Source organism: Sparus aurata, chromosome 4 (assembly GCF_900880675.1).
Source record: "Sparus aurata chromosome 4, fSpaAur1.1, whole genome shotgun sequence".
Taxonomy (NCBI): Eukaryota; Metazoa; Chordata; class Actinopteri; order Spariformes; family Sparidae; genus Sparus; species Sparus aurata.
This window is the reverse complement of record NC_044190.1, coordinates 22,046,165-22,059,223: the sequence shown is the minus strand read 5'-3', so window position 1 is coordinate 22,059,223 and position 13,059 is coordinate 22,046,165. Positions and strand designations below refer to the sequence as shown.

The window sequence follows — 13,059 nt, the reverse complement described above, 5'->3', positions numbered from 1 at the left end:
AACACGAGTGTGAAAAGTAAGAAGGAAAAAAAAAGATTTTACCATTCAGAGACATCCTGCTGTAAACGTGTCTCTTCCACCGTCTCTGCCTCTTCACTCTCCCGTTTGGGTTCCGACTCCGGCTCGTACATAAATGCCTGAATTCCGTGAGATTCGTCATTTTGTGTGTGCGCCATGACAGGGGCCTGTTTAGGTTTTGGAGTCTGTGTGCATGCAGGCTCGCCCCCCATTCCGGCTCTGTCCTTCCTGCGGCCAATCAACGCACGCCTCATTACATATTAATACAGTGCACATCCGGACTGGTCAAAACCTCGCGCATAATCTCACGTGAGAAAGTCACGGTATGAAAAAGTGTCAGAACAAGCTCTATGTTTGATTTTTTTTTAATTTGTTTTTTATAATAAATTTTAAGAATTGATCCAAAGCAATCCAAGAGGGACTGGATATTTAAAAAACCAGGTGATGATTCCTTTAAGTGACTTTTGCAATTAGTTGAAGGAGAAAGAAACAGCTAGCCCGTCCCTGTCCAAACCTCTCATGCTCACACAATACACCATGTTGTTTTTACACTTTTTTTTTTAACATTTTAGATTTTTTATTTTTTTATTTTTTTGGTCAGAGCCAGGCTAGCTGTTTTCCCCTTTTCCGATCTTAATGCTAAGCTAAGCTGGCACCTTTACTTTACAGACATGGCATTTATCATCTTGGCAAGGAAATAGTATGCATATTTCCCAAAACTGTCAAACTGTTCCTAAAAAAAAAAATAATAATAAAAAATCCATCATTTGTTGTTTTCAAATTCACATATTCCTCAGGTCTTCTCGCCATGTGGGGGTGACTGGTCTCGTTGAAAAAGCAGGGTCACACCCTTCCTGAAGCGGTGGTCCCTGACACTGTAGATAATTACATTACAGCAACTGTTTCCAGTCAGGATCCAGAAGGCAAAAAAGGAAAAGTTGCACCAGGTGTATCCCACCACGTTACCGAGCACAAACACAGCGATGGGGGAGAATGATGCTGTGAAGGCGAATGTTAGTATGCCAATTGTCTTGGCAGCTTTGATGTCTGAAAAGGAGGGCCTGTGGGGGCACCCTCCCGCTCCTCCTCCTCCCCCTGTGTCACTCAGACTCCCTTCAGAGAGCAGCTTGCGTTTTCGGGAGTACCGTCGGATGCTAGTGAAAGACACAATGTTAACTGCTAACGTGCCACCGAGCAGTGTGAAGTCAAATGCTGGGAATAACAGCAAAATGTTGGCATCAGGTGGCAGCTGGCCTCCAAACATCAGTGGGGTGTAGTTACACATGCGACTGCACTCATTGTACTCCAAAGTGAAGTTGCTGCTGAAGATGAGGGGCGCAAGAGCCAGCAGGAAGCTAGCAGCCCAGGAGAGCAGGATGAGGAGCAGAGTTCGTCTCCGGGTCACCAAAGCATCCTTGTGGAGTGGCCGTAAGATGGCAACACTTCGCTCCAGTGTCATGAGGAAGATGGTGCTAATGGAGACAAAGGTGCATCCAGCGAACACTGGGCCAATCAGCATGCAGGGCTGCCAAGGGCTCACTAGTCCCCCCAGAGAGGAGGTGGCCAGGGAAGTAGAACTAACCTGGTACCAAATGGGGGGAGTGGTGGCCACCATCAGAGAGATCTCAGTGTAGACAGAGAAAGGGACGACGAGGACGCCGACCATCATGTCCGCTATGGCCAGAGACACTGTCAGAGAAAGACAAGAAGAAGAAGAGGGCTAAGGGGATGCTTGGAGTAAAATTGTGTGACACATGAAATATAATCATATCTGGTTAGTGCAAAGATTTCAATTGGATAGTTACTGTAAATGAATGATCAAGACCTTCTTAGAGCCTTGCAAACAAAGCTTCGGAGGTCTTTGGTGATAGCTGGTTGATAAATTATTATTATTTCACAACGATGATTCTATTTTGCTTAATTCTTTTTCAGTAGGCTTATTGCATCTTGCTGGAGGGAACCATATCTATAGATTCTCATGCGATTGACACTGATTACACTTAGATATGTTTAAGAAATTTCTGAAATGTAGAACTTTCCGACTATGTAGTATTAAGATGATAAACAACATTTACCTTTCAGGTATCCCTGTGGTGTTCGAGACTGTCTTGTTTGTACAAACACAGTGAGGGTGACCACATTTCCAACCACAATGGCAAATGCCAGGCTGACCATGAACACCACAGCCAAGGTGCGGTTGAGAAATCCACAGCAGCAGATGGTACAGAGAGGGGCCAGTGACTGGCCTGAACCGAGTGCTGCTTGAGCAGCTGCAGTCAGATTGAACAGATAGTCTGCAGTCGGCAGCAGAACTGCTGTGCTCCCGGGAACGCTGATGTTTGGAGGTAGAGCAGTCATGGCCCAGGATGAAAGGCTTCACCACGTGTGATGTGTCGGTGGAAGGGCCACTCAGGAAACCATGTCCTGGACTGGGAAACTATCCTGATAAAAGATAAAATATATATATTGTGGCAGTTAAATAATCCGTCCAAATAATAATGTAAAAAGCAGCACAAAGTTATTCATATTTATGTTACATTCAGTCTTTCTCTCACTTACTAAATCAACACTCTCTAATCAATCACACAGGTAAAACATCAGTCTAATGATACAATCCCTTGTAAAACCTACTGGATTGGTTTTATAAGGGCTGAACAGTACTCATCTTTTTAATGAACCCTCAACCAGTTAGGTAATCATAGCTGAAAGAGACTAACCTTCCAACATCATCAATCAAATATGAGTTGAAATAATAATACTGTCCTGTCACTGAAAATCATGCTCACTCCCTACTTTCTTATGATCTAACCCTAAGTGCAGACATTTCAATTTAATAACATTTTGACATGCCCTCTAGTTTTTTTTGTTTCAGCTGCAAATGTCAGCATGTAGGGTACTTATTCATAAAAGCCAAAGTAATATCTATTTCTAGTCAGGCTGAATAGTTTTTAGCTTTGGACTTTCAGCCAGCAAACCATGTTCCTTTAAGTGAGTCATTCATTTGGAGTAACCAGTTTGTAAAGTTCCTTTTTTTGACTAGTATAGTAAACTGTATCATCTGCAATACTATTATCAGTTTAGTACATTTTGAAAGTCACCTAAATATCCTGCTGCTTAGGAGTGCCCCAGGAATGAGCCTTGAAACCTGAGAGACAAGCAAACATTTTTGCACTTCCTGGTCCCTCGTCTCAAAATCTTTTTTTAATTCTTTTTAATGGGTTTTCCTAAACTAAGGTCTGTGGTTAACACAAGCCTATGAGAGTTTCATGTTTTTTTCTATGGCATAAAATACATCAGCAGATACCCCACTATTCTAAAGTTAACATGTCTTTAAAAAGGCGGTGGCTGACAAGTGGCTAAAAGAGACTACAGAAACTCACTGTCAGTGTTTTATAAGCTTGTTGCAAACTCGATTTAAAGTAGTGTGTATAGTGTAGTATAAAAGAAAGCTACTGGTGGCGATGTTTACGTCATGCAAACACGTTGTACTGTAGCTAGTTTCTAGACAAACGTTAGCTTATTATTTCTGGTGACTGCGTTTACACTTTAATATAATAGAAGTGGAGTTCTTTCGTGAAGATTATTTTGCTGAACACAACTTATAAAAAGCCTATCATAAACTATTTTGCCTAATTTTCTGCATTAATCCAAAGTTCAAGGGAAACATCCTGAAGGCCATTTGTCGAGGGAGCCAGGTTGATGCTAACTTCCTGGATAGCCTCTAAAAATATGTGATCCCTGCAGCACTCTATCCAATATGATGCTAAATGTTGCTTTCACACCTATTTAAAAATACCTTTCACCTATTGTTTTACTGTATTGTGTATTATCTCAAGCCAAGCACAGGGTCCAATAATGAAGAGAGGGTGTAGAGAGCTAAAACTACGTGTGCGCATACATTTATTTGGATGCGTGTCTTGTTTTAAGTTGGTGAGGTGGTTTGCTTAGGGTGCAGTGTACACATGTTTTATATGAAAGGCTGAATTTTATTAGATTTTACAAGAAAAAAATAACCCTATTTATGAATGGTAAGTCTTTTATCCAGGATTTCCAAATAGAGTAAGGACAGGGTGTTTTTTTTCACTTGTGTGCTCTGGTTACATGCTGTTCTTGTACCCTGACACTGTTGGGAGCACCTCGATGCTGTCAGTACCCATGCAGAAACTCAAAGTTCAGTACCAAATGTCTTTCTCAGCTGACAACTAAATACACGGGTCCCTCAATCATTTATGCTGTTCACTGGGCTGGAGAGCAGGAAGGTACAAACATCGGAGAAAACAAAGGGTAACAGGAATGGACATATTCAGACCAGGGCAAAACCAAACCAAAATCTTGTGCTCACATTCTGGCTTCGGGTTCAGAAACATAGTCGACTTGAAATCCTATTAACTGTTACCAGCAGTGAATTAGCTTCAGAATAATGAGGCTTCCTTCAGATGTGGAATAAAACACTTTGGAGCAGCATACGTTCAGGCTTTAATGAAGTGAGTTATGTAAAATGCAAATGAAAAGATCACAAAGCTTGTCTGCCCTCACAACTTGTTAACAAATGCTTGATTGCTTTGAATTTTTGCTACAGAAAGCCAATTAATATTCTGTGCTAATGAAACACATGTCAATATAATAAGATACATGTATGACCTTTCTCTAATATGCAGTGCTATAACAGCATTGACAATTTAATTGGAAGCAAATAGTTGAATTCTTTATATTTTCAGCGCACAATATTTGATTTCTGCCCTTAAGGGTCTCACTATCAAACAAATAATTTACATTCTTGATGTCTATGAGATGCAAATTGACATAATGAATTAATTCAAGTGATCTTCAGAAGGCAGTAAAATGTGTGTGTCTCTCTCTCTCTCTCTCTCTCTCTCTCTCTCTCTCTCTCTGCGTGTTTAAGCCTTGTATGTTTATCTGATGGCATTCAATTCAGATTTCAGTTGTGTTCAAGGTCCAGCCTTGTAACATTCACTTCATAAATCCTACATTATTCAGTCCTACACATTCAGATATGAGACTTAGAGTTCATGTTAAATTTCCATCAGATTACGATCAAATGGTGCATGTGTGAAAGAGGCAAAACACAACATAACATATTATTAAAACCCTCCAAGTGAAGATTTACAGATACTTCTCTGGCAGCAACTGTGGCCTTGAGTCTACGGATCAGCTTTCAGCAAAAGATTTCAAAGAAATAAAGAAATTGACACAAGAAAGTAGCCATGATCTTACCTCATCAGTAAACACTGTTCACCTTCTCAATGCCAGTGTTTTTAAATACCCCAGTATCTGGTCAATGACATTTTTGATACATTCTGATAAGAAGATGAAAAACAACTTCACAATAATGACATAAAAATGACATTGACACTGAAGTTTGAAGTTTGCTCCTAATGCTTTATCAAATGCATTATTTAGATTTGTTATGGTTAGCATTTGTTGTCTTATTTGTTATCTCCTGAAAATGTTCCCATAGCCCCACACCTTTCAAGCTAATGCACCATCCTGCCCCTCAAAAAAGTTTATTATGTATAGTGGAGCTTCTCATTCAAACAGTCACTCATGTAAATGCACAGAATTAGTTTCTACTCAAACAACTTAAGTGCAATTTATTTTTAAAAACTGTAGTGTTAGCAGAGACAGGGAACTTTTTTGTGTTGAGCCAAGGGGCCCCTGTAGACAAAATGTGTAAGAACATCAGCGCATCCTGCAGTAAAGTTCTTGGATGATGCATTTGTTGTGGAAATGTTGTTTTGGAGCTGTTCCATCCCATCAGACTACAGAACTCCATCCCATCAGACTACCTTAGTCTGTGCCACCTCAATTCATCCTAAGCGCTCCACCATAAAAACTAGGCATTCATTTAATGGCTTACCACAAAGTCTTTTCAGAATCCTCGATATTACCTTAATGATTTCTAAACAAAGCTTCATGTTGTCCCGTTTTTCCCTTACAAACAGTCACCACCAGTATAGTCTTTTAGTACCATATTCTTCAACTTCACAGAGAGCTCCTCTGCTCCCCGTATTTCTGCGCCGAGCTCGCCCTCTTTTATCAATCAAATGTCTTTGAAACAAGCACACAGCATGGATCCCAGCTGGCTGTGTTTGTGCCTCAGGTGACAATATAGCTGTCTGATTGATACTATTATTTGTAGCCTCCATACTGTTCTACACTGTTCGCTTCATGTCAACTTAGTCATTGTAGACAACAGCATAAAATGATGTGTATCTCTGCAATAATCTCTGCCTTGTTGTCCAATAGCCAGTCACAGCTCAGCTGAGGATTTAAGCTTTTAGCTTTATAGGATTTTAGCTTTTGCTGCAGGTGCTCTGCATACATACTTCAAACAGATCACATTAATTATCACATATACTGCAACTGAATCGGTCTTGCAGAATTGGCTTCTATCATGCTGTTGGGTGAAAGAATTATTACATATCCACTTTGGTATTCACTTCATACCTGTGACTGTAATACTCAGGAATGATAAAATACAATTTATTTAAAAGCGATAAAGGCCAAGATTGAAAAGGAGCTTCTGATTGTTGACACTGTGAAAGACAGCCTCAGACAATTTGGATTTCTGGGAGGGAAAGGTAAGATATTTTGACATCAAACAGTTTATCCTTTGTTAATATTAATTAATAACTATAATCATAATAATAATTAATTAATTAATTAATCAATTAATATTAATATTATCTATGAAACATTCAACTACATAAGCCCACCTCTATTCTAGTCTTTTTTCTTGTTTCAATGGTTGAATGTTTGACCTTCACTGTGTAGGATGATGTATGTGCAGAGTTACATCAGAGAAACTATTTTTACATTAATCTTGTGAAAGTTAAAATATTCTTTGTGCTCGTCAAAAATCAAATTTTTATGACGCAGGCCTAAGAGCATGATTTGTGACATTGCAAATAGATTGGAAGCCGATCCTGGTCCAGTATTCAGCACATTTGCATAGTCATAAATTCCCGAGGTTATAATGATGTGGAAGGAGAAGACGTAATTATAAAGGATTTTAACAAGATAATGCTGCATCTTTAAAATGTCTGGAGAGGATCTATGAGTTACTTGAAACAAACATCTAAATTATACACATTCAGCACTCCTGGCTTGTAAAATGAATTGCATTTTTAACAGCTTCAGGTAATTATTTTCATGTCATAAGTGAGCAATTTCTTTACTGTTAGTTAGAAAATGTATTTTTGGGAGGATAGAGGAACCTCATTAAGGGGCTTTTTAGCTTTACCTTAAGTGAAGATGACAGGCGGAAGTATACCCTGTGGCAAGACCTCAGGCGTAGTGAGACAAGCAGCTGACAGCAACGACAACACATATACGTGTACACACACTGTATTAGTGTTAGAGGCTTACACTACCAGTGTCTTTGGCGACAGGGAAAATGAAACACTACTCAGTACAAGTTGCTCTACATCTATATGTTTTTAAACAATTGTGTTGCAAAAGTCTTAAGATATACCTTAAGATGCCAGTCTGTATTTTGGGGCATAGTCACTGAACTTTTTAAGTGGTTAATAATAGATTTGACTGGCGATTTTATACATGCAGTTTGTAAGTCTAGGTGACCATTAAAAGTTAATTTCTTAATCTCTCCATTCAGATAAGGGCCTTGTTAAATCAAAATAACTCGCCGGGGGCGCGAGTGGTAAGCTTGCAAATTGAGACCCGTTTTTTTTTTTTATCCTAAATGTGTTTACATGTTGGAAAATTAGCACCATTGCATGTATGCCGAATTAGCTATAAACAGATCCTGTTTGTATTGTTCTTTTGCATGTATACACAGCTATCAATGAAATACTTGAAACTGACGAAAACTTTCAAACGTGATGATTCTCAGGCATGATCTGGAGGTTATGAGGAGCGTCTTTTTTCTGGGATTTCTATGTGGATTAATGGACATTTCTTTGCCGAGGATAATGGCATCTTTTGAAAGAGTGAGTCGCATTCAATCAAAAAATATATGTGTAGGCCTACTCCGTCTGTGTAACTCAAGTATGACTCAGAGTAGCAGCATAACTTCTGACGCAAACTGCTACCTCTGCAGTACCTCTGCAGTACACACTTGGTTACTAATTTATTCGCTTTCATTGTTAAGTTTTTCACTAACTGTTATATATAAGTGAATATAGAACTATTAATTTGTGATGCACTCATCCTATTCTAGCCCACACTGTTAATCACTTGAACCTGTGTTATGGATTTATAACAGGTGAAGAGGGTGCAGTTGATTAGCTCATCATCACTGTTGAGGAGACAGTCAGATATACTTGAATTGAAATGAGACACCAAATAACAAGATGGGGCTATGGTTTGTGTGTCACGAGACGAAATGTGACACAGATAGGAGATGTCACATTGATGGATTCTCACTGGCTGACTTTATTAACTGCTTTAATTGAGACAGGTTGTGAAATAGCCAACTACAGAGTGTGTTGAAGAGAGTGAATCCAACTAAGCAAAGTTAAGCAAAAGGTAGACTTTACCTTGTTCTGTTTTGTTTAAGAGTCTACAACCATGCTAGCAGCCCCAGGCTGGAGCATGAATCTATTGAAATTAATTTTACCTGAATATTTTTTTTTTAAATTTCAGCTATCTTTATTTCTTGCTATTTGCTTACAAGCTAACATAAGGGGATTGCAATCACAATTTATATTTTTTAAAGTATAGGCTTCGTTAATCACCTACAAACGTTTTCTTGTAAGCCTAACTTACTAATTTAGTACCTAACATGTAAAATGCCCCCATTGTCCTGTATACACATCTCAAAATGATATTGGGATATGGGTGAATATAGAAAAGTCAAATTAAATGTGTGGCAGTATCTTTGAAATAAAAATTCTGATATGTCACTGAATAAACAATGAAGTCAAACACTAAACTATCACAGTACCCCTAACTAATTTTGAGTAGTGTAGTTTCAGTTTAACCATTTACTTTCAAGCGATGTTAAATTGTATTTTTGTGGATTGTATTTGGATGTATTGGACATGTTTGGATTATTTGCAAATTTGATAAGCTTTCATTTGTTGTGTGGTTCATAAATATGTCAGTATCAAAACTCCATTGCAGGCAACCTAAATGTTATCAAGAAACTTAAATACATTAACAAACATGTCAGCCACATTGTGACTCAAGAGGAAAGCATCAGTAAAATCATTAGAATACATTCTCCGGAAACCATGAATGTCTACAAAAATGTATGCCAGTCCATCAAGTAGATTTAAGATACGTCACAGACTAAGTGAAGCTCGGAGGATTATTAAAGTCATTAGAAGTTATCCTCAAGGGACCTTGAGTATCTGTAGCGGATTTGATGACAATCCATCCAACAATGGTCAAAATATTTGACTCTGAGCCACAACTGTCAACCTCATGGGGGCACTAGAGGGAAAGTTGAGGTATCTAAATTTGGAGTTATCCACTTTGGATCAAGGATATTTGTACACATCTTAATGGTAATACATCCAGTAGTTGGAAAATATTTTTGATAACAGCTTAAACATGCGTTTATTAACAATATTTGATTTCATGTGTGCAAATTAACCCTTATTGAATGGGGCCCCTCTATAGTCTGTCATTCTCTGGAGACCGTTGTGCTGGAATAGCTGCGTTTAGGCTTCAGCTTGTTGTTCATGAATGCAGTGAATTTCCTTTGACAGGGCTGTGTCCCTGATTGACAGGTCAGGCATATGTAGGAAGACCATGGGGGCTTGGTCAGGGCTCTCAGGCCAGGTCGCCCGATGCACAGAAGGGTCATGTGCAGTAATAATGGACAGGCTGGCTCAGAGCCGCCTGAGGCCGACTGCCACAGTACATGAGGAGAAAGACAACTTTCTCTTCACATCTTGGCCTGTCATTCTGTCTGTATTTGTTTCCCTTGTGTGTGTCAGATAAGTGCACAAGCAACACATTCATAGGCACACAAACACGGATACCACCACATAAGCAGTGTTACTTTCTTGTTGTTTGCTGTTGTTTCATCTTTCCCTGTGTTGTCTCGCTGGGTATATTTTTTCAAGCTTTTCTTTAAAGTTTCCTCTGGAAGCATTTATTTTTGCAGCTGCATTCAATCACTGTAATTTTACTATTGACTGGAACTTCACTTGGAAATTCTAACATTTAAAATAGTTTACAGTTAAAATAATTTTGACTTCAGGAGCATTGTTGGCTGTTTGCATTACAAAAGCAATGTGTTACTGTAATATATATATTTTTTAGTGTAAACAGAATGATATAACCATTTACTCTTCATATTTCAGTAATATATTACTGCAGTTATGTTACATAATGCATCACTATACGCATTACCAACTGAAGTGAACTGTGAAGTTTTTTTAAGAGCCCATCCACACAGCGCAGGACTATAGTAATATAGGCTATGCATGTGTTTGATAAAGCCGAGTCTATCAGTTCTTTGTTAAGTCTCTGTGTGGCTGAATAGAGTCTGATAATGGCTCATTTCAGCTGCATAGAGACTAATGATTAAGCCTAATCCTCCGAGCGCACTTTAATTTACATTCTTGAATCACATAAGCCCATGCATTCCTTGTTCTGTGGACTATGATAAAAAGCCATAGAAAAAGATATTTTTGTCTTGTCATGTCATTATAGGCTACATTATAGAAGGAATAGGTCTATTGTGTTTAAGCCTAAGTGTTTAAGCCTAAGCCTAAGCCTACATTAAAAAAAGTTATTCTTATCCCATAAAATATCAGACTTTGATCCTTTGTCTGCCTGCTTGTCTGTGTGTCCAAGGCCATTAGTTTATTTAAAAAGATATAGGCTATTTAATTGTTCTATATAGGTTTTTTGGGCATTTTGTTGAAAGTAACTAAAAAGTAGTGTTACTCTACTCTTACTCTACGTGGACTGTAATATTATAACATAATATGTTTATTTTAAATGAAGGTAACCAGTAATATGAAATATATTGACAGTGGTGTTGCACTGAGCAACTGTGGGGCTGCCAAATTGCAAAAAAGGCCAACAATATGTTGCTTTAAGAACATTAAACATAACCAAAAGTATTTTATATTTACTACTATAATGTCAAATTCTTCTTCCCAGAATGAGCCATATTTTGATTTCTTCAGCAACAATAGAGTAAATCCTTAAAATAATAAGAGTTCATTTCAATATCAAGAATGATACTTCATAGCTCCTTCTTTGTTACCTAGTGTAGTGACATTGCTATTGTTAAGTTATGCTTGAGCACTAAATTGTTAACCCCTTCTTTCCCAACTTTCATTCGTCTTCCCTTGTACTGACTGTAATGTACCTAATAAATATCATATTGATAGCCCTGTCTATACTAGATAATTATTACACAGTACTTTAATCTAAAGCGTCACCACATTCAACAGATTACCTTGAATTCACGGGTGAAACTTAATGTGTGTGCATGTGTGTATGTGTCTCTGAATTTGTGTGCATGTGTGTTTGTCTCCATTTCGTCAGTGAGTCCCATTACAAATCACTCACTGCAGATAGTCGTCACTCCCTCCACTCTTTACTCAGTCGACAGCCACTGCATGCCTGAATGATCAAACATGAAGCAAACAGGAGTCCACCTGATATTCTCAATAAATTCTTTAAACTGATTTCTGGCTGGGAAATGAGAATTCTGTGGGTCCGTCTGAGGTTTAAATGAATTTTTATGCGAGTGATTTGAACTTTGGTTAAAAAAGTATTATAGACAGCTAAAGCTTAACTATGCTGACATTAAGAAATATTTTGCCATTCTAAGTTAATAAAACACTTCATGGTGGTCAGATATTCTCTCAAATGTCATCCTATTGAACAGTCCTCCTTTGTGCATCAAAATGCAAAGCAGCAATAACTGTAACACCTGCTGTGTGAGGTACAAATTTAAATCCAACAGGACAAAATGGGAACGTGTGATAATGTGTTTATATGAGCCAATGCATGTGTGCATCAAACAACGAATTAAGAAAAAGAAAGATTTCCACTTATTAACTAATGTCATTGCAAATAACATCTTTCTGTTATTTAAACTGACATTTCCAGGAATTTCTTTGGCATATAAACTTGGCTCTTGGGAAAGCCGTGCTCGTTTTCAGTCTCTTAATTGAAATATTATGATGACCAACAGTGCTTCGCAATAAGTCATAATTAAATGTGTTCAATAGACCTAGGAAAAAAAATCTGTCAACCTAAAGCAATTATGTGGAAACCACTGACTCCAAAGATGTGCAGTACTTGTCAGTCTTATACAGTCACATATTGCAAATTGATATAATTCAAGAGTAGAAACAGTTAAGCATTCTACGCAAACAAATTATTCATATGCAGATGCATGTGTGAATGCAGCCTGAGACATATCCATATTTAATCAATGCTCAAACAGAAGTTTGGATTTCTTTTGAAAAAATGTCAAAGTGTAGAAAAGGTTTATCTCAATGTGGTATTTACAGCTGTCATATAAAAAAAAAAAGAAACAGAGAACCTTACCAGCATTTCCAGATACAGACCATATAGCGGTTGTGCAGACAGAGGTTGATAACAAGAACACATTCCAATTTTAAAGTGCTGACTTAGAGCGAGTAAAATCCAGCTAAAATTCCCCCAGTGAAGAAGAAAGTAGAGCTGTAGTCCTCTCATCATTCATTCTGCTGAGAAGCACACATTAAGCACAAAGCCTCTCACACACTCCAGCTCTCTGTCCCTATGATTCAGCCTCCTCAGCCTCTCACTCGCTCTGTGCAGTGCTCAGCCTCCAGTCCCCACTCCACCACTCCCCCCTCCGCCCCTGTATTCCCCTCACCCTCTGCATGGCTTTCAGTCCTTATCACATGCACATGCTCTTCCCCAGGAGCTTCAAAGTAAACTTTTTTTTTTCATTCTTCCCCTCCTTGTTTGTCTTCTGATGTGCCACCCCCACCTTCCCTCTCACTCACCCCGTGTTCCTTACCACTTAAGACATCGCTCATATTTTCTATCTTCACAGCTTCCATCACTGTTGAATTCTTGCCTTCAGTCCAAATT

The 13,059-nt window shown here is 38.4% G+C and overlaps 1 protein-coding gene across 1 annotated transcript; it reads right to left on the bottom strand.

Moving 5' to 3' along the window:
- Positions 1 to 413: 413 nt before the first annotated feature.
- On the bottom strand, positions 414 to 12,793 carry LOC115580568 (adenosine receptor A3). Its single transcript, XM_030415078.1, has 3 exons — positions 12,526 to 12,793; positions 2,094 to 2,460; positions 414 to 1,707 (listed from the first exon to the last, which is right to left on the bottom strand). Exons 2-3 carry the CDS (start codon positions 2,374 to 2,376, stop codon positions 812 to 814), a joined length of 1,179 nt encoding a protein of 392 aa, XP_030270938.1. The 5' UTR covers positions 2,377 to 2,460; positions 12,526 to 12,793; the 3' UTR covers positions 414 to 811.
- Positions 12,794 to 13,059: the final 266 nt, after the last annotated feature.